This window comes from Pyrgilauda ruficollis, unplaced genomic scaffold (genome assembly GCF_017590135.1).
Source record: "Pyrgilauda ruficollis isolate IOZ18807 unplaced genomic scaffold, ASM1759013v1 scaffold113, whole genome shotgun sequence".
Taxonomy (NCBI): domain Eukaryota; kingdom Metazoa; phylum Chordata; class Aves; order Passeriformes; family Passeridae; genus Pyrgilauda; species Pyrgilauda ruficollis.
Genome location: NW_024509544.1, coordinates 1,372,475 through 1,398,563, shown reverse-complemented (window position 1 = coordinate 1,398,563; position 26,089 = coordinate 1,372,475). Strand labels below are relative to the sequence as shown.

The following is a 26,089-nucleotide window of genomic DNA, read 5'->3' as shown; positions in this document are numbered from 1 at the left end:
CGGCCCCGCCCTGTGTTTTGGGGGGGCCCTTGGCAGTAGCATCCCCAGAGTGCTCGGAGACGGTGACCTGGAGGAGAGGGGAGGGTCCTTTGGGGGTCTTATCGGGGCCGTTTTGGGGTCGCTGGGCCGGGAACATCCCCCCCTGTGGCGGCAGTGTGGCGCCGAGCCCCCCATAATGGGTGACCCCAATTTGGGACTGGGGTCGTGGGGGAGCGCCCATCAGTGCGCTGAGCTGTGCCCGTCCTCAGCCCCACGGGTGCCCTGAGCTGTGCCCGTTCTCAGTGCCATCCCTGCTCTGAGCTGTTCCCGTTCTCAGCCCCATCCCTGCCCTGAGCCGTGCCCGCTCTCAGCCCCGTCCCTGCCCTGAGCCGTGCCCGCTCTCAGCCCCGTCCCTGCCCTGAGCCGTGCCCGCTCTCAGCCCCACGGGTGCCCTGAGCCGTGCCCGTCCTCAGTGCCATCCCTGCCCTGAGCCGTGCCCGTTCTCAGTGCCATCAGTGCACTGAGCTGTGCCCGTTCTCAGCCCCATCCCTGCTCTGAGCTGTGCCCGTTCTCAGCTGCGCTGCCCTCAGGGCTGTCACCCAGCCTGGGCAGTGTCCCCTCCCCGGTGTCCCCAAGCTGTCCCCTCGTCCCGGGCAGGGCGGCTCCCCTCTGCCCTTATCAGCGGGCCGCAGCTGCTCCGTGTTTTCGGTGCTTTCTCCCCAATCTGTACCCCGGGGGTGCTGACGCCGCGTGTCCCCCGTGTCCCCAGGATGAGCACGGCCGCCAGCCCCGAGCCCCTGCCCGAGCCCCCCGCCCCCGGGCCGCGCTGTCCCCCCCAGGAGGACCCCGAGTTCCTGCGGGCGCGGAGCGGGGCCGGGGACCTGCGCCAGGACTTCAACCTGATGGAGCAGAAGAAGCGGGTGACAATGATCCTGCAGAGCCCGGTGAGCCCCCGGGCCCGCGCTGGCCCTGTCCCCACCTCCGCCCCGCCTGTCCCCAGCCCCATCTACCTGTCCCCACCCAGTCCCACCTGTCCCCAAACTCTGTCCCTGCTATCCCCGACCTCTTCCCTTACGTACCCCAACCCATACCTCCTGTCCCCAAGCCCTGTCCTTCGTGTCCCCAACCTCTTCTCTTCTGTCCCCCACCCCTCCTGGCCCAAATCCCGTCCCTCCTGTCGCCAACCCCTTTTTGTCGCTGGCCCCATCTTTTGTTGTCCCCGCCCCATCCCTCCTGTCCCCAAGCTAACAGATGTCACCACACGGTGGTGCGTGTCCCCACCTGGCAATGCCACTGCCACCGTGGTGCTGCTGTCACTGAGCTGCCAGTGCCACTGTGCCAGCAAGCCAGCCCTGTCCCTGACACCAAACTGCCAGTGTCACCTGCACCATGCCACCAATCTGGTGGTGCCACCATCACCACTGTGGCACCAAGCTGGCAGTGCTACTGCCACCAAGATGGCAATGCTGTCCCCACTGCCATCACCGTGCCACCGAGCCAGCGGTGCTGCTCCCACCCCGATGTCCCCAGCGGTGCCACCCAGCCCGTTGTCACCCTGTCCCCGTGCCGCAGTCCTTCCGGGAGGAGCTGGAGAGCCTCATCCAGGAGCAGATGAAGAAGGGGAACAACTCGTCACACGTGTGGGCGCTGCGGCAGATCGCCGACTTCATGGCCACCACGTCCCCTGCCGCCCTGCCCACCTCCCCCATGGGTACGTGGGGCTCCTTGGGGACGAGGGATGGGGTAGGAAAAACCCCAAAACCTTTTGGGGGGCACAAAATCTTGGCAACCTTGGAACCTCCAAATCTCACAAAAACCTTTGGGACCTTCAGGGGCCTCAAATGCTTTGGGACCACCAAACCTTTGGGACCTTGAGGACCCCAAAAACCTTTGGTGTCATCAAACCTTTGAGACCACCGACCCTTTGGGACCTTGAGGACCACAAAAACCTTTAGAATCATCAAGCCTTTGAGACCACCAAACTTTGTGGGCCCCTAAACTTTTGGGATCTTGGGGACTCCCAAACCTTTGGAATCATCAACTCTTTGGGATCTTGGGGTGCCACCAAACCCCTGGCATGCCCCAAACTTTTTGAGACCCACCAAATCTTTGGGGCCATCAAACCTGGGGGACCACCAAACCTTTAATGCCTCAGGAACCCCCAAATCTTTTGTGGCCACCAAACCTTGATGTCCAGCAAACCTTTGTATCCACCAAACCTTGCCAGCCACCAAACCCCTCCCCACAACCCTCTGTTCCTGGTGAGCGCTTTGTGGTCCTAAACTTTTGGGATCTTGGGGACTCCCAAACCTTTGGAATCATCAACTCTTTGGGATCTTGGGGTGCCACCAAACCCCTGGCATGCCCCAAACTTTTTGAGACCCACCAAATCTTTGGGGCCATCAAACCTGGGGGACCACCAAACCTTTAATGCCTCAGGAACCCCCAAATCTTTTGTGGCCACCAAACCTTGATGTCCAGCAAACCTTTGTATCCACCAAACCTTGCCAGCCACCAAACCCCTCCCCACAACCCTCTGTTCCTGGTGAGCCCCCCATGGTTTGGGGGGTCCCACGGCTGACAGGGGGTCCCCAATCCCCAGGGCTGGCGTCGGTCACCCCCATCAATGACCTGCACGGGACAGAGGGGCCAGCACTGGCCAAGGGCGAGCGGCTGATGCGCTGCAAGGTGGGCAGCATCCACCGCCTGCTGGACCTGTACGGCTGGGCACAGCTGGGACACGCCGCTGTCACCGTGAGCACCCCAAAAAAAACCCAAAAAATAGGGGCCCTGGGGGGATTTGGGATTGTTTTGGGGGGATTTGGGGGTTCAGGGGGATTTCAATACCTCCTGGACTGGTACAGGCTTGGCACAACTGGAAAATGCTGTTGTCACCGTGAGCACCCCAAAACCAGCTCAGAGGGAATGGGGGGGGGGCGGGTCCTGGAAAGGATTTTGAGGGTGTTCAGGGCTGTTTGAGGGGGATTTAAAGGGGTTTTTTTGGGGGGTGGGACCTGCTGGGCCTGTACAGACAGACACAGCTGGGGCACATCACGTCACTGTGAGCACCCCAAAACCCCAGGGAGGTTTGGAGGAGATTTGAGGTTGTTTGTGGGGGATGTTGGGGGAATTTCAGTTATTTTTGGGGGGATTTGGTGTTGTTTGGGACCTGCTGGATCTGTTCAACTGGGCACAGCTAGGGCACACCACCAGCACCCCAAAACCTGTACGGGGGGACAGGAGGGTTGGGGGTGCTTTGGGTTTGAGGAGGAGTTGAGGGAGTTTGTTGAGGAGATTGTGTTGAGGTTTGAGATGTGGGGTTTTGGGTGGATTTTGGATTGGGAGTGGCCATTTTGGGGTTCTCTTGGGGGGAGTGGGGGTTTTGGGTAGTTGAGATTTGGGGAATTTTAGAAATTGGGGTTCTTTGATAGGATTTTGGGGGGTTTGGTGGATTTTGGAAGGTTGGGAGCTGTTGGGTTCTTAGAGGGATGTTGGTGATTTTGGGGGGGTTCTAAAGGGTTCTGGACATTTGAGGTGGGTTGGGATTTTGAGGGTTTGTGGGTTGTTGTTTTGGGGGGCAGTTTGTGAGGTTTTGGGGTTCTTTTCGAGGTGTTGGCTTGGGGGGAAGTTTCGGAGGCTTTTTAATGGTTTAGGGGCAATCAGAGAGGTGTGGGGCTTTCGAGGGATGTCCATTTTGGGATTTTTTCGGGCCGTTTCTCACCTCACCCTATCCCCCTCGGCAGCTGCGGGTCAGCAAGGAGCAGGAGCACTTCTTGGTGGCCCCGCAGGGGCTGGCGTGCAGCGAGGTGACAGCGGCCAGCCTGGTGAGCCCCCCACCTCCCTCCCTCCTCCCTCCTCGGGTGGGAGCAGCCCCCTGAGCCCCCCGTGCCCCCCAGGTGAAGGTGAACGTGCTGGGGGCCGTGGTGGAGCAGGGCAGCACCGGCTTCGCTCCCGACGCTCGCAGTTTCAGCCTGCACGCCGCGATCTACGCGGCGCGCCCCGACATCCGCTGCATCGTGCGGCTGCACACCCCCGCCGCGGCCGCCGTACGCGGGGAACGGGCTGGGGGGTCGGGGAGAGCGGGTCTGGGGGCTCGGGAGTCAGGGGAATGTGGGGGCTTTTGGGGGAGGTCGGGTTTGGGGGGATTTGAGGGCTTGGGAGTCAGGGGAATGTGGGGGCTTTTGGGGGAGGTTGGGTTTGGGGGGGATTTGGGGATGGTTGGGTATTAGGGGAACATGGGGGAGCTTAGGGGGGATTTGGGGGGCGCGGGAGTTAGGGGAACACGGGGGTTTTTAAGGAAGGTTGGGTTTGGGGGTATTCGGGGGCTCGGGAGTCAGGGGAATGTGGGGGGTTTTGGGGGAGGTTGGTTTGGAGGTATTTGGGGACATAGGAGTTAGGGGAATGTGGGGGGCTTTGGGGGAGGTTGGGTTAAGGGGGATTTGGGAAGCTGGAAGGGTTGGGGGGATTTGGGGTCTGGGGGACCGGGGGAGATCAGGGAGATGGGATTTGGATGGATTTGGGGGCTCAGAGTTAGGAGAACATGGGGGTTTTTATGGGGAGGTTGGGTTCAGGGGGGATTTGGAGGGCTTAGGGGTTAGGGGAACTTGGGCGTCTTTGGGGGATGTTGGGTTCGGGGGGGATTTGGAGGGTGGAGGGGTGTTTTGGAAGGGTTGGAGGTTTTTTTGGACTGTTGGTGGGTTTTTTTGGGGGCTGTCGGTGGAGCTTTTTAGGGACTGTTGGTGGTGGTTTTTTGGGCTGATGGTGGGGTTTTTTGGGGGCTGTCGGTGGGGTTTTTTTGGGCTGTTGTTGTTTTGGGGGGTGTTTGGGGTTCCTCGGCCCCCTGCCCTGTCCCCCCCCGTGCCCAGGTGTCGGCCATGCGCTGCGGGCTCCTGCCCATCTCCCGCGCCGCTCTTCTCCTGGGGGACGTCGCCTACTTCGACTTCCGCGGGGAGGTGGAGGACGAGGCCGACCGCGTGGAGCTCCAGAAGTGCCTCGGGCCCACCTGCAAGGTGAGGGCACACCTGGGGGGCACGCGGGGGTCGCCCCGCCGTGCCCCGCCCGCCCCGCTGACATCCCGCGGCAGATCCTGGTGCTGCGGAACCACGGCGTGCTGGCGCTGGGGGACACGGCCGAGGAGGCTTTTTACAGCACCTTCCACCTGCAGGCGGCCTGCGAGGTGCAGGTGAGTGCGGGGCGAGCGCCGGGCTGCGGGTGGGGCCGGAATTGCGGGAGCATGCACTGTGCCAGTGTCAGCTCAGCCAGAGTGCCCCGGGAGCATGGCATGAGCTGTGCCAGTCTCAGCCCCTCATTTCCATCCCCATGCACTGAGCTGTGCCAGTGTCAGCTCAGCCAGAGTGCCCCGGGAGCATGGCATGAGCTGTGCCAGGTGTCTGTCCCCCATTTCCATTCCCATGCCCTAAGCTGTACCAGCTCTCAGCCCCCTCATTTCCATCTTCATGCCCTGAGCTGAGCCAGCTCTCTGCCCCTCATCTCCTCCCTGTGCCATGAGCTGTGCCAGCTCTCAGCCCTGTTCCCCCCATGTGCCATGAGCTGTGCCAGCTCTCAGCCCTGTTCCCCCCATGTGCCATGAGCTGTGCCAGCTCTCAGCCCCTCATTTCCATCCCTGTACCCTGAGCTGTGCCAGCTCTCAGCCCCCCATTTCCATCCCTGTACCCTGAGCTGTGCCAGCTCTCAGCCCCCCATTTCCATCCCCATACCCTGAGCTGTGCCAGCTCTCAGCCCCTTCCCCCCCGTGCCAGCTCTCAGCCCCTTTCCCCCCCTTGTGCCAGCTCGGGGGTGGCCGGGGGGCTGTCCCCCGCTGTCCCCAGCCCAGCGGTGCCCGGTGCCCCGCAGGTGTCGGCGCTGGCGAGCGCGGGCGGCGCGGAGAATCTGATCGTGCTGGAGCGGGCGGCGCAGCGGGGGCCCCACGGGCCGGGGGCCGTGCGCCGCGCCGGGGCCACCTTCGGGCCCCTGCACAAGAGCCGCCTGGGCGAGCACGAGTTCGAGGCCCTCATGAGGATGCTGGACAACCTGGTGAGCGCCAAAACTGTGATAAAACAGATAGGACTCAGTCTCTTCATGCAGGAAAGGCCCCTGCTCTGTTCAGATAGAAATATCAGAATGCACTGGGTTAAACCTAACTGCACAGCAGCGCAGTGAAACCCAGTTCAGTGCTTGGTGAGGGCTGTGGAATATAACCAAATTTTCTCTTTCTAGATATATTCACGCATCTTGTTCACTGATTTTCATGGGTCAGACCTGTCACTCTTGTGCTGAGAATAACACAGGAAGAGGCAGGAGGCAGTATTGTAGAAAGAGCAAAGAAGCTTTATTCAAGAGATCTGCGAGGTTTTTATAGAGTGATAAGATAGGTTCTATTTGATTGGCTAACCAACAAAAACACCTTTCTCACACACCGTCCTTGAGAAGAACAGAAAGATGGAGTAGAAAAACACCACCTGCAGATTGTTTATACTTAACAAGTTATCACATCCTTACAACTCCCTAAAAATTCTCAGAAGCCGCTGTGAGAAACACTTGCTGTTTCTCTCGTCCCATGGCATCCACACAGACCTATAGTTTATGCAGGTGCAAAAGGTGCTTCCACTAAAATAGGTTATTGTGCTAGCTGTTTCCTCATTCCTCTAATAATTCTTTATGGACTCTTATAAATCCTTTTCTTTATAATAAATAATCTTATATATCCTTTTCTTTATCTCTACCTGTGACAAAAGCATGCTCCAAGCCCTCAGTTTACCCCCTGTGCCTCACTCTCCTCTCGGTGCTTCCCCAGGGCTACCGCACGGGCTACACGTACCGCTACCCCTTCGTGCAGGAGAAGAGCAAACCCAAGAGTGATGTGCTGATCCCCGCCACCGTCACGGCCTTTGTCTTCGAGGAGGAGCCCGCCGGGACCCCTGCCCTGCGCCAGCACGCCCAGAAGCAGCAGAAGGAGAAGACCAGGTGGCTCAACACCCCCAACACCTACACCAGGGTCAACCTGGCCGAGGAGCCGCAGGGCAGCGCCGGCGGCCAGAGGACAAAGACCACGGTGAGGGGCACAGGGGGCAGCAGGGGCTTGGGGATGGGTGGCCAGGGAGGTGGAGGGTGTCCTGGTTATGGACCCCGTGAAAATCTGGGGTGTAGGGAGGCCTGGGCACCACCTGCATCCTGCAATAATGATTATTTTGAAATGCCACCACCCCATTCTAGTGGGGCCGAGTGCTATTGGCTTTATCGGGGTCTTCCCTCTGTGCAAGATGCATTTATTGGGGTCTCTCCTCCATGTAACACCTGTTATTAAGATCTCCACTCTACACAAGATGTTTTTTTTGGGTCTTCCTGTATTATTGGGGTCCACCTGCTGTGTATGATGCATTTAGTCAGGCCTTCCTTCTATACAAGGAGTGTTTATTGGGGTCTCCCTGCATTTATGGTGCTTCCCCTCTATACTGGGGTCTTCCCTCTATACAAGTTGCATTTGTTGGGGTCCCCCTTCCATCCTGGGGGTCTCCCCTTCCCCAAACACCGTTCCTGGGTTTGCAGTGGCTGCGGGCAGACGAGGTGGAGAAGGGCAGCAGTGGGACCCCCATCCGCATTGAGAACCCCAACCAGTTCGTGCCGCTCTACACGGACCCGCAGGAGGTGCTGGAGATGCGCAACAAGGTGGGCTGGGCTGGGCTGGGGGACAGCGGGGCCTGGGGGGGCTCAGCCCTGTCCTTGGAGGGGGATTGAGCCCTGTCCTCCCCCACAGATCCGCGAGCAGAACCGCCAGGATGTGAAATCAGCCGGGCCCCAGTCGCAGCTGCTGGCCAGCGTCATCGCCGAGACCAGCCGCAGCCCCGTATGGCACCTGTCACCTGTGTCACCCCGTGTCCCCAGCCCTGTGTCACCCCATGTCCCCAGCCCCATGACACTCCGTGTCTCCAGTCACAGCTGCTGGCCAGTGTCATTGCTGGGACCAGACACAGTCCTGTCCCCCCGTGTCACCCCCTGTCCCCGCTATATCTCCTAGCCAATATCACCCCGTGTCACCTCTTGCCCCAAGTGCCCCTTCCAGAGTACCCAGCCCTTCCCTGGTTCCACAGGTCTGGGGCAGTGACACCACTCCGAGGGCAGAGGGGACACTGCTCGGGGGTGGGGGACACACTGCTTGGGGTGAGGGGTGGGGCTGTTGACACAGTTCCAGAGGGTGTGACACCCCTCAGGAGGGGTGACATCTCTCCAGGGGGGGTTGACACTGCCCCAGGGGTGTGACACCACTCTGGGGGTCTGTTTCAGTCCACTGAGAGCCACCTGGGGGACGCAGAGGCCAAGGAGGGCAGGGAAGAGACTCCCCCCGAGCCAGAGCCCCCCAACCCCTTCAGCCAGCTCACGGACCAGGAGCTGGAGGAGTACAAGCAGGAGGTGGAGAGGAAGAAGCGCCTGCAGGGTAGGAGAGACCCCCAAAGCCCCACAGAGCCCCGGGTGGCACTGAGGGGACCCGGGGCCAGCGTGTCTCTCTGTGGCAGGCGAGAAGGACGCGGCAGCAGAGGACAGCGGGGCTCCCCCTCCAGAGCCACCCCCTCCGGAGCCCCCGGCGCCTGCGGAGCCCACGGAGGGTGAGTGGGGTGACGAGCACCCCAACACGAGGGCTGGGGTCCCAGTGAGCAGCAGGAGTGGGGGGACAAGGGCGGCTGTGGCCAAACGGCGCTGAGACGCAGCTCGCTGTCACCTCGCGTCACCTCGAGCTGTCACCCCGCTCCAGAGGGGCCGATGGCGATCGTGGCAGGAGGACGTGAGCTCTGTCGGTGGCTTTGTGGGGTGCAGGGGACAGCCCTGTCCCCCAGCCCAGTCCCCACGCTCCGTTCCCATTGTTCCGACCCACAGCGGGTGCCGGGGCGCGGCTCGGGGCTGCTGGCTCTGCCATGGTGTCTCGTGGTGTCCGTCTGTCTGTCTGTCTGTCTCCACAACGTCTCCTTTCTCTTTCCTCCCCGTGTGCCTGTCACCCAAGGAGTTATCCCTGAATCCCTGGCGCCGTAGTAAGTACGGAGAGGCCACCCCGGACGAGGGACAGGGGCTCGGGGGGATCTTCGGTCTCCATGGAAATCCCTTAGGAAATCCCCTGGGGAATCCCTCCTTGTTGTTGCTTCCTGCTTCTCCCGCTGCCTCTTCCCGGCTCTCCATCCCACATCGCTTGTCCCGCAGGGAGGGGGCGGCTCAGGGGGCTCAGGGGAGCGGTGCCTGAGGCAGGACAGGATCAAATCCCAACGTTCTCCACTCGTGGAGGCCAAATCCTGCTCCTGCCCAGGCCCCACTGGACTTTTGGGGGATAAACCCCCCTACAGCACTGGTGCTGCTGCCCCAATTCCCTGTTCCCTCTCCCCTTCCCAAGGTGATAAGAAGGCCGATGGTGGCCAAGCCCCCCCTGATTCCACTGCCAAGAAGGAGCCACCAGCCGTGGTGAACGGGAAGGATGAAGAGCAAAGCACTGAGGAAAACCTTGGAAAAGGGGGGACAGACCGGACAACCACCAACGCTGACCAGGACACCCCCAAGGAGAAGGAGACAGTGACCAGCAACCCCGTGTCCCCCGACGGTTCACCCTCCAAATCACCCTCCAAAAAGAAGAAGAAATTCCGGACCCCGTCCTTCCTGAAAAAAGGCAAAAAGAAGGAAAAGATCGAATCCTGAGTCTCCCGAGGCCTCGCGCGTGGGATCCCCGGGATCTCTGAGACCCCCGGAACCCGGCTGTTTTCCGGGCCCTCCTGGCACAAGGCACCTCGTCCCCCTTGTCACCCGCCTCTGGGGGCGGTCACCGAGCTTAGAGAGACTGTGGTCCCCGTTTGGGGAAACTCCCGCTGCACCTCCCTCCCCCCTCTCCCTCCTGGGCTCCGGCCCCTTCCCACCGTGGGCCGAGAGTTGGGTTTTCTCCACCAGAGCCCAGATCTGCTTGATTTGAGGAAGAAAAGGGTGTTTTGTGGTTATTTTCTTCACCTTCTGTTTCAAGCTCTGCTGGAATGGCGCTGGCTTCATCCCCAGGGAAAACTGTCCATCGCTTTGCCAGGAGAACGGGATCGAGCTGAAGGCGGGGGATTGCTTTTCCTCAAGGAGGAGCTGAGGTTTTTCCTCCCTGGATTGTAATCTTCCTCTCCGTGGGCTCAAGAACCACTTCATCCCCTTCTCCTGGTATTCCCAGCCTGTGTTTTCCCCCACCCAAGGAAGAGCAGCAGGATTTCCCACCGCTGGAAAAGCCCCCACCTCACTGCACGACCCGCACCTGGGAAAATAGGGAAAAAAAAAACACCCTCCGGGAATTGTCTGTGTTGTTTAAAACTGAGCAAAACTCACTCACTAAGTGCTACTTCGGGATGAACACACGCTGCCAGTTCCTGCTGGCCCCCTGCTTTTCCCAGCTCTGGAATTCCCAGCACAAGTTCCATCCTTCCTAGCGTTCCCTTCCCTCCCAGCGTTACAACCTCCTGGCCACCCCCTGCCTGGGAGAGCCCCAGCCGTGCCGGTGTCCCCCACAGCCCTTCCAGCGCTGGGATTTGGGGATAAATCACCAGGATCAGCCCCACATCCTCCCCCTTTCCTGGGGGGCTCGCCCTGAGCCTTGCTGCGTCCATGGAGCCCTGCCCAGGTGGTCTGGAATGCCCCAGAACCCCTGTTTGGGGCTCCCCCACCCCAGCAGGGTTTTCCCACGTGCCAAACCCTTTCACTGCTGTGAGACAGCTCGTGGGGGTTGGATCCCCTCTGGAAGAGCAGGAAGCCCATGGAACAGGGGGTGCAGGAAACAGCAGGGAGAGCCCAGGCAGGGATTTTGACAGAGCCCCAACCTGAGCCTGGATTTTGGGAAGAGCCTTTGCCCTGCCCAGTGTCCCCTCAGAGGTCCCCATCCCACTCCTGCAGGATGGGGGGCACCGAGGGGACACTCTGAGCCCCTAAACCCTGTCACTGGGGGGGCTGTTCCTCACTGCCACTGATTTTAAGGCTCTTTGAGGCCATTTTTGCCCCTGGGCCTGTCCCACCCGGGTGACCCAGGGCAGCAGAGCCTGCAGAGACAGCCGTGTCACCTCCCTGGGGTAGCACTGTCACACCTGGGGGCAATTCCTGAATGACAGCACTGCCACACCCCCAGCCCAACCCGGGGGCTCCCCCAGGGGTTTTGTCCCCACTTTGTCATTGAAAGTGTGTCCCCAGGGCCTTTGTCACCCCTTTTCTCCCCAAGGTTCTGTCCCTGGGGCCTTTGTCGACCCTTTTCCCAAGGGCCACTGGCTTTGCAGGGATTGACTTCCGTCTCCATGAAATTCTAGGGAGCTCCAGGTAGAAAGTGATGAAGGCTCCAGTGCCACCATCATCACCATGATGGAGAGCAACAGAGCCATGATCACATCCCGGGACCACCCCTCGGGAAATTCCCCCAGCCCACCACCCTGCCTCCCCCTCCCCTCGCTCCAGCAAGGCTCAGGGTAAGGCAAATCCCTGATCCAGGACCTCCACATCCGCAACTCCGCTGGAAAACAGAGGCTGATGCCACCTTGGCAGCGGGGAAGGGCGAGTCCAGCTGGGCTCAGCACCTCTCCTCCCACCCGGGGCTGCCCACCGGGAAAGGTCCGGGTGGCAGGGTGGGCGTTGGACCCCCGGAATGGCACCGGGAGGAGCCGGGGTGTGGCATGTCCCCGCGTGTGACAATCGCGGCCGGGAGCGCGTGGAACGCCGGTGTAAATAAACCCCGTGTTTGGCACCCGGCAGCTCGGAGCCTGAGGGATGGGGATGGGGATGGGGATTGCAATATGAATGGGATAGGTGTGAAGGTGGGAATGGGGATGGGGATGGAAGTGGAGGTGGGGACGGGATGGGGATGGTGATGGGAATGGGATGAGGGTGAAGATGGGGATGGTGATGGGAAGGGGATGATGGGGATGGTGATGGGACAGGGGTGGAGGTGGGAATGGGGATGGGAATGAGATGGATATGGGGATGGGATGAGAATGGAGGTGGAGGTGGGAATGGGAAGGGGATGATGGGGATGGGATGGGGCGGAGGTGGGAATGGGACAGGGATGGAGCAGGGATGGTGCCATCCATGGGCTCAGGAATGGGGCTCCCGCGGAGCTGCTGGCACGGGGTGTGGCGGACACAGGGAAGGTTCCAGCAGCTTCTCAGAGAAGCCTCTCCTGAACCCCCCACTAGCGAAGCCGGCACAGCCGCAGCACGTTCGGACTCTGGGCTGGGCCGGACAGGGACAGAACCGGGAGAGGGCCGGGAGCGGGCCGGGAAAGAGCCGGGGCCGGGCCGGGGCCAGGCCGGGCAGGCAGAGCCAGCACCGGCCCGCGGAGGGTGACGGTGGCGGCCCCGCCTTCCTGCCCTCCTCTTCCTGCTCTCTCCTCTTTCCAGCCCTCCTCTTCCTCCCGGCCCTCCCCTCGCACTCCGGCCTGGGCGGGCTCTCGGGGCGAGCGGCGGGACCGGGCCGGTGCGTCCCGATGCGGTGCTGACCTGAGCGGCCCCTCCGGCCGGGTCCCCTCAGGTTCGGCCCCCTCAGGCTCGGTCCCCTCGGGCCCGGTCCCCTCAGGGCCGGTCCCCTCAGGGCCGGTCCCCTCAGGCCGGGTCCCCTCAGGGCCGGTCCCCTCAGGCCGGGTCCCCTCGGGCCGGCGCCGCCGTGGGAGCAGCAGCGCGGGGCTGAGGGGCGGCCATGGGCCGCAGCCGCTCCCGGTCACCGCCGCGGCGGGGTGAGGAGGCACCGGGGCACCGGGAGGACCCAGGGAGGGACGGGAACGGCGGGGAGGTCAGGGGGAACCCGGGAGATCGGGATGGAAGGGCCGGGCTTGGGGGGACTGAGACCCTGCAGGGCGGGGAGGCCCTGGTTCCTCGCTCTGGAGGACAGCAGAGACTGCTCCCTCATCCTCCTCTTCTTCCTCCTCATCCTTCTCTTTTCCTTTTCTTCTTCTCCTCCTCCTCTTCTCCTCTTCCTCCTCCTCTCCTTTTCCTCCTTCTCATCTTTCCCATCCTTCTCTATTCCTTCTCTTCTCCGCTTTCTTCTCCTCCTCCTCTTCTCCTCTTCCTCCTCTCCTTTGTCTTCTTCTCTCCATGCTTATCTCCTCCTCCTCTCCTTCTCTTCCTTTCCTGCCACCCTTCTCCACCTTGCTCAGGTTTTTGGGGACCATCACCCCCTCCTGGCTGATCCCCCCGGGTGATTTCCCCCGCTCCAGCTGGAGACTTTTCCTGCTGCTCCTTCCCTCCTGGGGGTGCCCAGAGGGGTCCGTGAGCCCAGAACTGTCCTGAGGGCTGGGAAGGGCAGTCCCGGGGTCTGCGCTGGGATTTTCTGTGGGATTTCCTTTGGGAAGCGGGCAGGGAGCAGCAGCTGACCCTTCCCCGGGCAGAGCGCCGGCGCTCGCGTTCCACGTCCCGGGACAGGGACAGGCGGCGGCGGGAGCGATCGCGGTCCCGGGACAGGGACAGGAGGAGGAGCCGCTCCCGCTCCCCGCACCGGAGACGATCCAGGTGAGGGCACAGACATCCAGGTGAGGGTGGGCACTGTCCAGGTGATGGCAGGAATGATCCAGGTGATGACAGGGACATCCAGGTGATCATAGGAATGATCCAGCTGAGGGCAGGGACATCCAGGTGATGGCAGGGATGATCCAGGTGATGGTGGGAACTGTCCAGGTGATATTAGGAATGATCCAGATGATGGCAGGGATGATCCAGGTGAAGGCAGGGACATCCAGGTGATGTTAGGAAAGATTCAGGTGATGGCAGGGATGATCCAGGTGAGGGCAGGGACATCCAGGTGAAGGCAGGGATGATCCAGGTGATGGCAGGGATGATCCAGGTGAGGGCAGGGACATCCAGCTGATGTTAGGAATGATCCAGGTGATGGCAGGGGTGATCCAGGTGATGGCAGGGATGATCCAGGTGATGGCAGGGGTGATCCAGGTGAGGGCAGGGGCACCATCGAGGGGTGGGCACAGCTAGGTGAGGGCACCCTGGGTGGCCCAGGGACAGCAGGAGCTGCAGGTGGGGATTCCAGGTGGGAATTGCAGCCCCAGCTCGCGTGCCCCAGCAGGTCCCCGCGGCGGCACCGCTCCAGCTCCTCGTCACCAGCACGGCCCAAGGAGCGCCGGGATGAGGAGAAGAAGGAGCTCAAGGACCCCAAGAAGGAGCGGCAGATCACAGGTGAGGGGGGCTTTCCCTCCTGGAGCACCCCCAGGTGCCCCCTGGGGCCAGGACACATGGATTTTTGGGAATCCAAACACCCCATTGCTCAGTCCCTGATTTTTTTTCCCCTCAGAAGAGGATTTGCAGGGCAAGACAGAGGAGGAGATCGAGATGATGAAGATGATGGGTTTTGCCTCCTTTGATACCACCAAGGTGAGCAGCACGCCGGGGGCTCTGCGGTGTCAGCTGCCCTGTTTGGGGATAATCCATGGGATTTTGGGACGTTTCTCCTCAGGGGAAGAAGGTGGACGGTGCTGCCAATGCCTACGCCATCAACGTGTCCCAGAAGAGGAAGTACAGGTGTGTCCCCCTGCTTTGGGATGGAATGAGGAGCTTGTTTTGTGAGGTGGCTGTGGCCACTGTCTCACCGTGATCCAGCTTCCAGGCTGGGGAAATGGAAATTTGGTGAGGTTTAGACTCAAAAGCAGAGGTGAGAGTTCTCCAGACGCCCGTGGGAATGGGGAAACCAGGAGGATGAGGAGTGAGGAGCACCTTGGGAACGGGTGGGGTGTGCCCAGTGAGGCCTGGACAGGATCAGAGCAGCAGGGAGCCACACTGCTCACCTGCTTTATCCCAAAAAACCACCCAGACTGTCAATCCTGCTCCCTTCTGATGGCAGCCTGGGCTCCTCTGGAGCAGCTCCTCGCTGGGAGCCTTCCTGCCCTCCTTTTGCTCAAATCCCTGGGGAATTGGGTTCCCTGGGGCTGACCCTGGCTCCGTCCTCACCCAGGCAATACATGAACAGAAAAGGAGGATTCAACAGGCCCCTGGATTTCATCGCCTGACGCTGGCTCACGGCTCCCTCCATGGAAGGATTTTGCTTCCCTGCACTCTCCTGGGTGGCTCCAGTGCTGGATTCCAGTGGAATTTGGGTTATTCCCAACAAATCCCACAGCCAGAGCCGCCACCAGTTCTCAGATATTTGTTTGGTTTGTTGTTTTTTTTTTACAACAAAGGTCAGTTTCTGGCTGGGATTTTGCCGTGTTCTCCCTGGTTTTGGTTTGTTTCCCTGTTAATAAAACCCCGGATGTATTTTTTCCTTTAATTTTTATCATTCACAGATAAAGCAGGGCCTCCATTCCCCCTCCCACAAACCCTTGGGGTGACACAGGGTCTGTCCCTGGCCCAGGGGTCCCTGTCTGGGGGTTCCTGTCCCCATCCCGGGGGTCCCTGTCTCCATCCCGAGTGTCTCTGTCCCTTTCCCTGTCCCCATCCCCGGGGTCCCTGTCCGGGGGTCTCTGTCCCTGTCCCTGTCTGGGGGGCTCTGTCCCCATCCCGGGGCTGTGTCCCCATCCCGGGGGTCTCTATCCCTTTCCCTGTCCCCATCCCGGGGATTTCACTTCCCTGCACTCTCCTGGGTGGCTCCAGTGCTGGATTCCAGTGGAATTTGGGTTATTCCCAACAAATCCCACAGCCAGAGCCGCCACCAGTTCCCAGATATTTGTTTGGTTTGTTTTTTTTTTTTACAACAAAGGTCAGTTTCTGGCTGGGATTTTGCCGTGTTCTCCCTGGTTTTGGTTTGTTTCCCTGTTAATAAAACCCCGGATGTATTTTTTCCTTTAATTTTTATCATTCACAGATAAAGCAGGGCCTCCATTCCCCCTCCCACAAACCCTTGGGGTGACACAGGGTCTGTCCCTGGCCCAGGGGTCCCTGTCTGGGGGTTCCTGTCCCCATCCCGGGGCTGTGTCCCCATCCCGGGGGTCTCTATCCCTTTCCCTGTCCCCATCCCGGGGCTCTGTCCCCATCCCGGGGTCTCTGTCCCTGTAACCATCCCGGGGGTCCCTGTCCCCATCCCGGGGCTCTGTCCCCATCCCGGGGTCTCTGTCCCTGTCCCTATCCCGGGGGTCTCTGTCCCTGTCCCTATCCCGGGGGTCTCTGTCCCTGTCCCTCTCCGTGCTTACGTTGCCCGACGTAGCCAAGGCCCCGCCCCCTCCCCCGTCCGGCCTCGCCATTGGCTGAGCGGCAGGAAGTGAGTCAGGGCAGAGCGTGCGGCCAGCGGGGCGGGGCCGGCTGTGTGGGCGGGACGCCACCGGGAGGGTCGGGCCAATAGCAGGAGGGCGTGGCGCTCTCATCCAATAGCAGCGAGTAGGGGGCGTGTCCTCAGGCGCGGACACGCTCCCTCTCCGCCGCTCGTGGAGGCGCTGGGCGGGGTCTCCCCTTTATCCTCCAATCATCGGCGGGGCTAGGCGGGGCCTGTCTCAGCCTCGGCCAATGAGCGGCGGCGGGGGCGTGGCGCGCGCGGGGTCTGGCGGAGCGGCGCTCGGGGCGGGCAGAGGCCGCCGCTCCCCCCCCGGGGCAGCTCCGGCACCGCGGCCCGGCCCGGGAGCCGCCGCTGCCACCGGCCGGGCTGACAGCCCCGGGGCGTCCCGTGTGTCCCCTGAGGCCGCTGTTCCCGGGCCTCCGGCGGGGCCGGGGTCACCGCCCCGCTCCCCGGGCGCTGACGGGGCCCCGCTGTCACCGGCTGTGCGACAGGGCCGGGGGACCCTCCTGCCTGGCTCTCTGCCCACGTCCCTCTGTCCCCAGCTGTCCCCGGGCCTGGGGTCGGGCCGGGCCGGCTCCGGGTGCCCGGGCTCTGCTGGGGCCTTCCCGGGGGTGCACCAAGGCCGGGACACCCTCCTGTCCCCAGGTGTTTGGGGGACGGGGTGCTCCTGCTGTCCCTGGGTGTGTGACAGCACTGGGGACCCTGCTGCCACCCGGTGACCCGGCTCAGGGAGCTGCTGTTGTCACTGGGTGTGTGACAGCACTGGGGACCCTGCTGCCACCCGGTGACCCGGCTCAGGGAGCTGCTGTTGTCACTGGGTGTGTGACAGCACTGGGGACCCTGCTGCCACCCGGTGACCCGGCTCAGGGAGCTGCTGTTGTCACTGGGTGTGTGACAGCACTGGGGACCCTGCTGCCACCCGGTGACCCGGCTCAGGGAGCTGCTGTTGTCACTGGGTGTGTGACAGCACTGGGTGGGGCTCTGCTGTCACCAAAGTCCACCTGTCAGCAGGTGTGACACCGTGGGTGGCACCTTTCTGTCCCTGGGTGACCGGCCCGGAGAGGTCCTGCTGTCCCAGCCCTGCCAGGGGACCCTCCTGTCACCTGAATCACCCCAAACCCACCCAGAGCCTCCCCTATCCCTCCGTGCTCCTTCCCCCCCTTGCTCCTGACTCTTTTAAATCCTGAACCAGTTTTTCTCCACGCTGAATCCCAGCACCAAACCCCACCTGGAGCCTCCATTCCACCCTGAACCCCCTCACCCCGCCGGGATCCTCAGCTCTTTCAGCAAGGGCCACCTCCGGGGCGCTGTGAGGGGCAGCAGCTCCATCCCCACCCGTCCCCAGGTGCCAGGGAGGAGCCGGGTGCTGGTGGCAGCACATCTGTCACCCTTTTCCTGCTCGGGAGCGCTCCCGTCTGCGCGACGCCACCGCCCCGACCTTTGGCAGCTGCCGGGGCCGGGTTCGTGATTCCCCGGTGCCCCGGGGCCGGGTTTGTGATTCCCCGGTGCCCCGGGGCTGGGTTCGTCATTCCCCGGTGCCCCGGGGCTGGGTTTGTGATTCCCCGGTGCCCCGGGGCCGGGTTTGTGATCCCCCCGGGCCCTTTCGGGGTCGGGAGCCCCTCGGGGAGCAGAATCCCACGGGCTCCAGGGGTTTGTCCTGCCCGGACACGCTCTGGGTTTCCTTTCCTGGGAGTGTTTGGTTTGCTTCGGGCGCAATCTTTTGGGGTTTTCAGGAATAAAAAAGCAGATTCCAAAGGGAGAGCTGGTGATCAGCTGAGGTTCAGGGTGCTGGGAATCCAGATCAGCAGCTCTGTGGGCATGGAGAGGATGTGGGAGCCTCAGATGTGGGAGCTCCACCTGCCCCGGGGGGAAGCTGCCATCCCCTCTGTCCCTGTTTGTTTTGTCCAAAATTCAAATCCAATCTTTTCCCCTCTAAATGTTGGTGATGGTGAATGCAAGTGCAGAAGAGAAAACAGCCATTCCAGGAAGGATCCAGGCAGAAAAGAAGATGGATTTGTAATTAAGGGCTGTGGAGGTGATGGGAGCTTCACCCCTGTCTGTACCAGTGCTCAGGAAGTGTTTGGATAATTTAGAATTAAGGAAAAAAACTCACAAAGCTGCAGCCCCTTGGTAAAGGGCTGGGTGGGAAACGTGCAGATTCATCCAGGGAGAAAGGAGACACTGCCCAGGAGCTGAGCCCTTGCAGTGTGCCAGGATGGTCCTCCTGGAGTGGGAGGGTCTCTGCTGGGATGGGACATTTCTGGGGACCTGGGAGATGTGGCCCAAAAGCCACTGGAGCAGGGTGATCCATCAGGAAAGGCTGGAAAGGGAAGGAGACCTTGGAGAGAATCTGCCATTGCTGTGGTGGTGACATCCCTGGCTTTCCCTTTGGTGACATCCCTGGCTTTCCCTTTGGTGACATCCCTCATTTTCCCTTTGGTGACATCCCTTGGTTTCCCTTCAGTGACATCCCTCATTTTCCCTTTGGTGACATCCCTCATTTTCCCTTTGGTGACATCCCTCATTTTCCCTTTGGTGACATCCCTGGCTGTCCCCTTGGTGACATCCCTTGTTTTTCCAGCACTCCCAGGTCCCATGGGGCCATCCCAGCAGACATCCTCACCTCTGGGTTATTCCCAGTTTATGTTTTCATCTTTATGTTTTTTCATTTCCCAGCCTCTGGGTTATTCCCAGTTTATGTTTTCGTTTTTCCCCAAACTGGGGGAGCTTCTCGAGGCCTCTGGAGGTGCTGGGAAGGCAGTGGGCAGGGAAGCAGCTCATTCCTGGGATTGTGGCCTCCCGTGGCTTCCTCCTGGATGTCAGTGGAGGGAAAGCCAGTCCTAGCTTGTGTTTTCCACCTTTTCCCAGCTCTGTGGAAGTTGGGAGCTTCAGGGGGATTTCTTGTGGGTTTCATGTGTTTGGGGTCTCCTCCAGAGCTGCTCTGTGCTGTTGGACACAGGGAAGGCTTTTTCCAATTTATGTTCCTGGATTGAGGGACAGGGATGAGCTGTTGATCCCAACCCCAGCTCCAAAAGTCGGGTTTAAATCCCATTTCATGGTTTTTCTGACCCTTTTATTGCCACTCACCATCCCTGGGTGGGGAGCTCTGGAAGCCCCTCGGGTCTGCAGCTTTTCCAGGGAGCCTTTGCTAATTCCCACGTGTTAATCCCAACTGCTAATCCCTCACCAGCCAGAGGAATTAATAACTTCTTCCTTCTTTTCCAGGTCGACACACAATGAGATGGAAAAGAACAGGTGAGTGCCAGGGGTTGTCAGGAGCTGGGCTAGGGGGAATTATTGCTTTTCCAGGGGTGTTCCACCATCCTGAGATGGCTTGGGAGGGAAGGAAGGGGATAAAGGACACCAGGAATTAAAGCATTCCCTGTCCTTGCTTGTTGGGAATGGCATCCACCTCCACAGCCCTGCTTATTCAGGTAAATTATCTTTCACAGGCTCATCTTTGAGCCAGCTAGAGTTTGGGATTTACCCTGAGTAAATCCCACTTTTTTTGGCTGTGGTGTCATCCCGAGGCCCTTTGGGTGAGGAAATCCCTGTTCCCTCCCAGCATATCCCAAACAAGACCAGCAGGTCATTGCAAAATCCCTTTGGAGCTGCCCGGGATCAGGTGGTTCAGGGGTGGCTGTCACAACCCCTTCCCAAGGACCTGACCTACGTGTTGGGCTTGGGAATGGACACAGGGAAACTGGGATGTGCTGGGAGCACCCTGCTCTTTTCAGCAGGAAAAGGGATTTCCTCGAGGAGCTGGAGTTCCCCTCCTGCATTAACCTGTTAAAGCAGAGAAAACGCAGATGTTACAGGAAGAGGGAGGATTCCTGGAGAACAGCCAGTGCTCCTGCAGGCATCTGGGGGTTTTGTGTCCAAAACCACCCTGTTCCTACTAAAAATAAGGAAAGGAAGCACTCCCAAGGGGTTTGCAGCTGGGTGTTGTTAGCCTGGGCAGCTTCAGCTCTCAGCAGGAACCACGCAGCCCTCCTGAGATGGAAGAGAATGACCAAAAGTGGATATTCTCACCCAGAATCACGAGCTCACTGGCATCTCGTGTCCTGGGCTCCCCCCACCAGCCCGGGCTGCCAGCAGGGTTCATCCAGCAGCTTTTCCCAAGGCATCCTCTGGCCTGGCTGCAGTTCTCTCCCAGTTTCTGGAAGCCCCTGGAGGCTGGGGAGGTTCCTGGTGGGGTTTAGCTCCCGGGATCCCATTTTCCCCCAGCAGCGGGCTGGGAATGCCCCCGGGGAAGCCGTCCCAGCTGTGTGTGCTCCCGTTGCAGGCGTGCCCAGCTCCGGCTGTGCCTGGAGAGGCTGAAGGGGCTGGTGCCGCTGGGGGCGGCGGCCGGGCGGCACACCACGCTCAGCCTCCTCACCAGGGCCCGCCTCCACATCCAGGTGAGCCCAAAACCGGCACCGGGCACCGGGCTGGGAGCTGGGAGCAGCGTCCCTGGACGGGCCCCGTGGGCTGGGAGAGGGCTGGGGTAACTGGGAGGGCACTGGGATGGTGATGGGATGATGGGGGGAGCACTGGGATGGGGCTGGGGTGACTGGGGGAGTTCTGAATTGGGCTGGGATGACTGGGAGAGAGCCAGCATCGGGCTGGAATGACTGGGAGGGTTGGAATCCCTACGGCTCCACATCCCGAACGTGCTGAAGGTGGGAGCCCCTTGGGAGCCAGGGTGGATTGGGCAGGGAATGCCAGGTGGTTCTGAGGGAATCCTGAGTGGTTCTGAGGGAATCCCGGGCTCAGGATGCCCTGTCCCGGGTGGCCCCAAGGAAATCCTGGGTAGTTCTGAGGGAATCCCAAATCCCAGGTGGTTCTGAGGGAATCCTGAGTGGTTCTGAGGGAATCCCAGGCTCAAGGTGCTGGTAATGCCAGGTGGCTCCAAGGGAATCCCAGGCTCAGGGTGCCCTGTCCCGGGTGGCCCCAAGGAAATCCTGGGTAGTTCTGAGGGAATCCCAGGTGGCTCCAAGGGAATCCCAGGTGGCCCCAAGGGAATCCCAGGCTCAGGGTGCCCTGTCCCGGGTGGCCCCAAGGGAATCCCAGGTGGCTCCAAGGGAATCCCAGGTGGCTCCAAGGGAATCCCAGGTGCTTCCAAGGGAACCCCGGGCTCAGGGCGCTGTGTTCCCCGCAGAAGCTGGAGGACCAGGAGCGCCGGGCCCTGCACCAGATCGAGCAGCTGCAGCGGGAGCAGCGGCACCTGCAGCGGCAGCTGGAGAAGCTGGGCATGGAGCGGGTCAGGATCGACAGCATCGGCTCCAGCCTCTCCTCCGAGCGTTCCGACTCGGACCAAGGTGAGAGCCGGCGCCGGGGCGCGGCCGCGGGGAGGCCTGGCCCTGCCGGAGCCCCAACCCTTCCCGTTCCCCCGGCAGAAGAGATGGACGTGGACGTGGAGAGCACGGACGACCTCCCGGCCGAGCTGGACTGGAGCAGCAGCAGCCCCAGCGACTCGGACGAGCGCGGCAGCCTGCAGAGCCTGGGCAGCGACGAGGGCTACTCCAGCTCCGGCGGCGCCAGGGCCAGGCTGCCCGGCAGCCGCAAGCTTCCCGCCGGGATTTAGGGAGCTCTTCCCAGCTCCGTGCCCTCGGCATCCCGTTAGCCAGCACAGCGACCCCGCCAGCATTCCCTGCACGGAACCCCCCCGGCCCGGCTGCTCCCGGGGCTCCGTTGGCACCTCCGGCCTCTCTGCTCCGCCCGGGAATGTTCTGGCAACAACAGCGACCTCAGGAGCCTTCCCCGGGCTGTCGCTGCCCGGTGTTGCCCATCTCTCGACGCCTGGGTGGCCGCGGCACGCTCCCGACGCCCAGGACCCGGAAAGCTGAGGTTTTTTGGGAGCGGACCCAAGGAGGAGCCGGTGCTTTGTGGGGTTTCCATCCGCGGAGCCTTTCGGGCGCAGGGATCGGCCTCAGTCGGGGCTCCTTCCCCCGACTCTAAATCTTCAGGGACGCCGTGCCAGCCCCGCCGCGGTCCCGGAGCATTCCTGGCTGGGGGCAGGCTCGGGGCTGTGCCCACCCCTGGGGTCGAGGTGCCCCTCCTGGAATGTGGCACGGCCTTGCAGACTCCTGCAGTTCCCTTCCCGCACTCTCGGGGACTTTTTTCTACCTCGGAGGGAGCCCAGGGCCTCTCTCCACCCCTTCAGCACAAAGGTGATGCCTCTGCTCAGCAATAACCCCGCGGGATTCCCCGGCTCCATCCGCCCGGGATTGCTCCAGGCTCGTGGAAGGTTCCAGAAGCCACCGCAGGGAGCTCCAAGGGAATCCCAGGCTCAGGGTGCCCTGTCCCGGGTGGCCCCAAGGAAATCCTGGGTAGTTCTGAGGGAATCCCAAATCCCAGGTGGTTCTGAGGGAATCCCATGCTCAGGCTGCTGGTAATGTCAGGTGGCTCCAAAGGAATCCCAGGTTCAGGGTGCCCTGTCCCGGGTGGTTCCAAGGGAATCCCAGGTGGCTCCAAGGGAATCCCAGGTGGTTCCAAGGGAATCCCAGGCTCAGGGTGCCCTGTCCCGGGTGGCCCCAAGGGAATCCTGGGTGGCCCCAAGGGAATCCCAGGTGGCTCCAAGGGAATCCCAGGTGCTTCCAAGGGAACCCCGGGCTCAGGGCGCCGTGTTCCCCGCAGAAGCTGGAGGACCAGGAGCGCCGGGCCCTGCACCAGATCGAGCAGCTGCAGCGGGAGCAGCGGCACCTGCAGCGGCAGCTGGAGAAGCTGGGCATGGAGCGGGTCAGGATCGACAGCATCGGCTCCAGCCTCTCCTCCGAGCGCTCCGACTCGGACCAAGGTGAGAGCCGGCGCCGGGGCGCGGCCGCGGGGAGGCCTGGCCCTGCCGGAGCCCCAACCCTTCCCGTTCCCCCGGCAGAAGAGATGGACGTGGACGTGGAGAGCACGGACGACCTCCCGGCCGAGCTGGACTGGAGCAGCAGCAGCCCCAGCGACTCGGACGAGCGCGGCAGCCTGCAGAGCCTGGGCAGCGACGAGGGCTACTCCAGCTCCGGCGGCGCCAGGGCCAGGCTGCCCGGCAGCCGCAAGCTTCCCGCCGGGATTTAGGGAGCTCTTCCCAGCTCCGTGCCCTCGGCATCCCGTTAGCCAGCACAGCGACCCCGCCAGCATTCCCTGCACGGAACCCCCCCGGCCCGGCTGCTCCCGGGGCTCCGTTGGCACCTCCGGCCTCTCTGCTCCGCCCGGGAATGTTCTGGCAACAACAGCGACCTCAGGAGCCTTCCCCGGGCTGTCGCTGCCCGGTGTTGCCCATCTCTCGACGCCTGGGTGGCCGCGGCACGCTCCCGACGCCCAGGACCCGGAAAGCTGAGGTTTTTTGGGAGCGGACCCGAGGAGGAGCCGGTGCTTTGTGGGGTTTCCATCCGTGGAGCCTTTCGGGCGCAGGGATCGGCCTCAGTCGGGGCTCCTTCCCCCGACTCTAAATCTTCAGGGACGCCGTGCCAGCCCCGCCGCGGTCCCGGAGCATTCCTGGCTGGGGGCAGGCTCGGGGCCGTGCCCACCCCTGGGGTCGAGGTGCCCCTCCTGGAATGTGGCACGGCCTTGCAGACTCCTGCAGTTCCCTTCCCGCACTCTCGGGGACTTTTTTCTACCTCGGAGGGAGCCCAGGGCCTCTCTCCACCCCTTCAGCACAAAGGTGATGCCTCTGCTCAGCAATAACCCCGCGGGATTCCCCGGCTCCATCCGCCCGGGATTGCTCCAGGCTCGTGGAAGGTTCCAGAAGCCACCGCAGGGAGGGCAGGGGGTTCCCAGCCGTGGTGTGGATTCCTTTCCCAGTGCACTGGAGGGATCATTCCCACCCCTTCCTGCTCTTGGAGATGCTCTGGGAATGTTGGCTCTGTGTGCAGAGCTCTGCTTCCAGCACCTTCCTTTTCCCCTCAGGCTGGTCCAGGGCTTTTCCAGGCCCTGCTGAGGAGTCTGGGGAGCCCTCCCAGGCTGGGATGGATCCCTCCCGGGCTGGGATGGAGCCCTCCCGGGCTGGGATGGAGCCCTCCCGGGGCTGGAGCCCTCCCGGGCTGGGATGGAGCCCTCCCGGGGCTGGAGCCCTCCCGGGCTGGGATGGAGCCCTCCCGGGGCTGGAGCCCTCCCGGGCTGGGATGGAGCCCTCCCGGGGCTGGAGCCCTCCCGGGCTGGGATGGAGCCCTCCCGGGGCTGGAGCCCTCCCGGGCTGGGATGGAGCCCTCCCGGGGCTGGAGCCCTCCCGGGCTGGGATGGAGCCCTCCCGGGGCTGGAGCCCTCCCGGGCTGGGATGGAGCCCTCCCGGGGCTGGAGCCCTCCCGGGCTGGGATGGAGCCCTCCCGGGGCTGGAGCCCTCCCGGGCTGGGATGGAGCCCTCCCGGGGCTGGAGCCCTCCCGGGCTGGGATGGAGCCCTCCCGGGGCTGGAGCCCTCCCGGGCTGGGATGGAGCCCTCCCGGGGCTGGAGCCCTCCCGGGCTGGGATGGAGCCCTCCCGGGGCTGGAGCCCTCCCGGGCTGGGATGGAGCCCTCCCGGGGCTGGAGCCCTCCCGGGCTGGGATGGAGCCCTCCCGGGGCTGGAGCCCTCCCAGGCTGGGATGGAGCCCTCCCGGGCTGGGATGGATCCCTCCCGGGTTGGGATGGAGCCGTCCCGGGGCTGGGATGGAGCCCGAGCCTCTGCCGGTGCCTCTCAGGAAATGCAGGTGCTGAAAGGCTTCAGATGCTCCGTGGAGTGCAAGGGGATGGATGAGCAGCAGGAGACTCCAGTGCTTTTTCCTTTCCTTTGTCCTTTCCCTTCCTTTTTTCTTTCCCCTCCTTTTTTTTTTTTTTTTTTTTTTTTTGCCTTTTCCTTTCCTCCTTACCCCTTTCCTCTTTTCTTTTTTCCCTTTTTTCCTTCTCCTTCTTCCCTTCTTTTCTCCTTTTCTGTTCCCCTTTCCCCCTTTCTCATTTCCCCCCTTCCCTTTCTTTTTTGCCACCCCAGTCCCATTCCTGGCTCACATGGGGACATGGGAATCCACCCACAGGCCCCACAAATTGCCCAAATCCCCCAGGTTTTGGCTCTTTTTTTCCATGTGCTGGCTCATAAGAGGAAAAAAAAAAAAAAAAAAAAAACCAAACCCAAACCACAAGGAATTTTCCTTTAAAGCTGCTGGAATTTTCCACCCTCTGGCATTGTCACAGACCCTGGGCACCTGAGCTCAACCCCCTGCACCGCCAAAAAGAGGGAAAAAAAGGCAAAAAGATGGAAAACACAGAGAAAAAGAGGAATACCAACCCCTGGGGGCTGAGGCTCAGGTGGCTTTTGCCTTCACCTGGGGATTCCCAGCCCTGGGCAGGCCCTTCCAGAGGTACAAAACGTTGATTTGTGGTTGCTTTTGGACATTCTGAAGGTTTGGCCTCAGCACAAACGAGGGCTTTTGGCAGGTTTGTGCCTTTCTGAGTCTCCAATGCCTTTTTTTTCCCCCTTTTTTCCCCGCTCCCAGCCCAGCCTGCCCCTTCCCAGCCCTTTGCACTGTCGGGCTGTGCTCCGGGAACCCCAAAACTCTGCACTAACCCGGAACCCCCGGCTGCCCAGAGGTGGTGCCAGCCTTTTCCTGGAATTCACTGATCCACCAGCATTCCTATGAAATAAGCTGCAGGAAGGACTTTTTTATAGGTTGTGACAAAAAAAAAACACAAAAAAACCCAGGGATGGGGGGAGTGGGATGGGGGCACGGATGGGTGGCAACAAAACCCACCCAATTTTGGGGCTGTTTTTCCTTTCTTTTTCCTTTTGGAAGGCAGATCCCCAAGCAGCAGCTCCCAGGAAGCACCAAAATGTTCTTTTCATCCTTCATTTCTCCAGCGGAGCCGTTCTCCACTCAAGCTTTCCTTCGTTGTTCTTGGGGACACCTCTTTTTTGTGCTTTTCCCGTCCTTTTTTTTGTTGTTTTTCAGTTCTTTTTTGCTTCCCAAGCGGTGGCTCCAGCCCAGCCTGGCTC

General features: G+C 61.6%; 4 protein-coding genes across 7 annotated transcripts; all 4 read left to right on the top strand.

Moving 5' to 3' along the window:
- The first annotated feature begins 719 nt into the window (after positions 1-719).
- ADD2 (adducin 2) lies at positions 720-11,704 on the top strand. Its single transcript, XM_041478975.1, has 14 exons — positions 720-923; positions 1,552-1,690; positions 2,582-2,733; positions 3,723-3,803; positions 3,876-4,025; positions 4,845-4,988; positions 5,063-5,161; positions 5,833-6,012; positions 6,773-7,030; positions 7,525-7,644; positions 7,733-7,822; positions 8,260-8,410; positions 8,490-8,579; positions 9,353-11,704. Exons 1-14 carry the CDS (start codon positions 750-752, stop codon positions 9,649-9,651), a joined length of 2,127 nt encoding a protein of 708 aa, XP_041334909.1. The 5' UTR covers positions 720-749; the 3' UTR covers positions 9,652-11,704.
- Positions 11,705-12,021: 317 nt separating this feature from the next.
- Positions 12,022-15,727, top strand: SNRNP27 (small nuclear ribonucleoprotein U4/U6.U5 subunit 27). Of its 4 annotated transcripts, none has more exons than XM_041479368.1 (7): positions 12,022-12,486; positions 12,577-12,688; positions 13,340-13,460; positions 14,023-14,135; positions 14,251-14,330; positions 14,413-14,477; positions 14,908-15,209. In XM_041479368.1, the coding sequence occupies exons 2-7, from the start codon at positions 12,652-12,654 to the stop codon at positions 14,960-14,962; spliced, it is 471 nt and encodes a 156-aa protein (XP_041335302.1). In that variant the 5' UTR covers positions 12,022-12,486; positions 12,577-12,651; the 3' UTR covers positions 14,963-15,209. The 4 variants fall into 4 exon arrangements, 3 of the variants coding, with proteins under 3 accessions (XP_041335302.1, XP_041335291.1, XP_041335316.1); XR_005956111.1 differs by lacking the exon at positions 12,022-12,486 and adding an exon at positions 15,536-15,727 and having other exon boundaries at positions 12,511-12,688; positions 14,908-15,016; XM_041479357.1 differs by lacking the exon at positions 12,022-12,486 and having other exon boundaries at positions 12,512-12,688.
- A 3,120-nt stretch (positions 15,728-18,847) lies between these two features.
- Positions 18,848-24,147, top strand: MXD1 (MAX dimerization protein 1). The gene is made up of 5 exons (XM_041479344.1): positions 18,848-19,416; positions 20,447-20,561; positions 21,302-21,461; positions 21,540-22,390; positions 23,869-24,147. The coding sequence occupies exons 1-4, from the start codon at positions 19,403-19,405 to the stop codon at positions 21,725-21,727; spliced, it is 477 nt and encodes a 158-aa protein (XP_041335278.1). The 5' UTR covers positions 18,848-19,402; the 3' UTR covers positions 21,728-22,390; positions 23,869-24,147.
- Positions 22,538-23,875, top strand: LOC121359609 (max dimerization protein 1-like). Its single transcript, XM_041478679.1, has 3 exons — positions 22,538-22,565; positions 22,745-22,939; positions 23,021-23,875. The coding sequence occupies exons 1-3, from the start codon at positions 22,538-22,540 to the stop codon at positions 23,203-23,205; spliced, it is 408 nt and encodes a 135-aa protein (XP_041334613.1). The 3' UTR covers positions 23,206-23,875.
- Positions 24,148-26,089: the final 1,942 nt, after the last annotated feature.

Excerpts from the sequence above, each read along its gene's own strand:
- ADD2 (XM_041478975.1), top strand. The coding sequence starts at position 750 with ATGAGCACGGCCGCCAGCCCCGAGCCCCTGCCCGAGCCCCCCGCCCCC. Across the intron at positions 4,989-5,062 it reads GCCTCGGGCCCACCTGCAAG|ATCCTGGTGCTGCGGAACCA; the intron begins GTGAGGGCACAC and ends ATCCCGCGGCAG. Across the intron at positions 7,645-7,732 it reads TGCTGGAGATGCGCAACAAG|ATCCGCGAGCAGAACCGCCA; the intron begins GTGGGCTGGGCT and ends CCTCCCCCACAG.
- SNRNP27 (XM_041479368.1), top strand. The coding sequence starts at position 12,652 with ATGGGCCGCAGCCGCTCCCGGTCACCGCCGCGGCGGG. Across the intron at positions 12,689-13,339 it reads CCGGTCACCGCCGCGGCGGG|AGCGCCGGCGCTCGCGTTCC; the intron begins GTGAGGAGGCAC and ends TTCCCCGGGCAG. Across the intron at positions 14,136-14,250 it reads GAAGGAGCGGCAGATCACAG|AAGAGGATTTGCAGGGCAAG; the intron begins GTGAGGGGGGCT and ends TTTTCCCCTCAG.
- MXD1 (XM_041479344.1), top strand. Across the intron at positions 20,562-21,301 it reads GGGCCCGCCTCCACATCCAG|AAGCTGGAGGACCAGGAGCG; the intron begins GTGAGCCCAAAA and ends TGTTCCCCGCAG. Across the intron at positions 21,462-21,539 it reads GCGTTCCGACTCGGACCAAG|AAGAGATGGACGTGGACGTG; the intron begins GTGAGAGCCGGC and ends TTCCCCCGGCAG.
- LOC121359609 (XM_041478679.1), top strand. The coding sequence starts at position 22,538 with ATGTCAGGTGGCTCCAAAGGAATCCCAG. Across the intron at positions 22,566-22,744 it reads TGGCTCCAAAGGAATCCCAG|GGAACCCCGGGCTCAGGGCG; the intron begins GTTCAGGGTGCC and ends GGTGCTTCCAAG. Across the intron at positions 22,940-23,020 it reads GCGCTCCGACTCGGACCAAG|AGATGGACGTGGACGTGGAG; the intron begins GTGAGAGCCGGC and ends CCCCGGCAGAAG.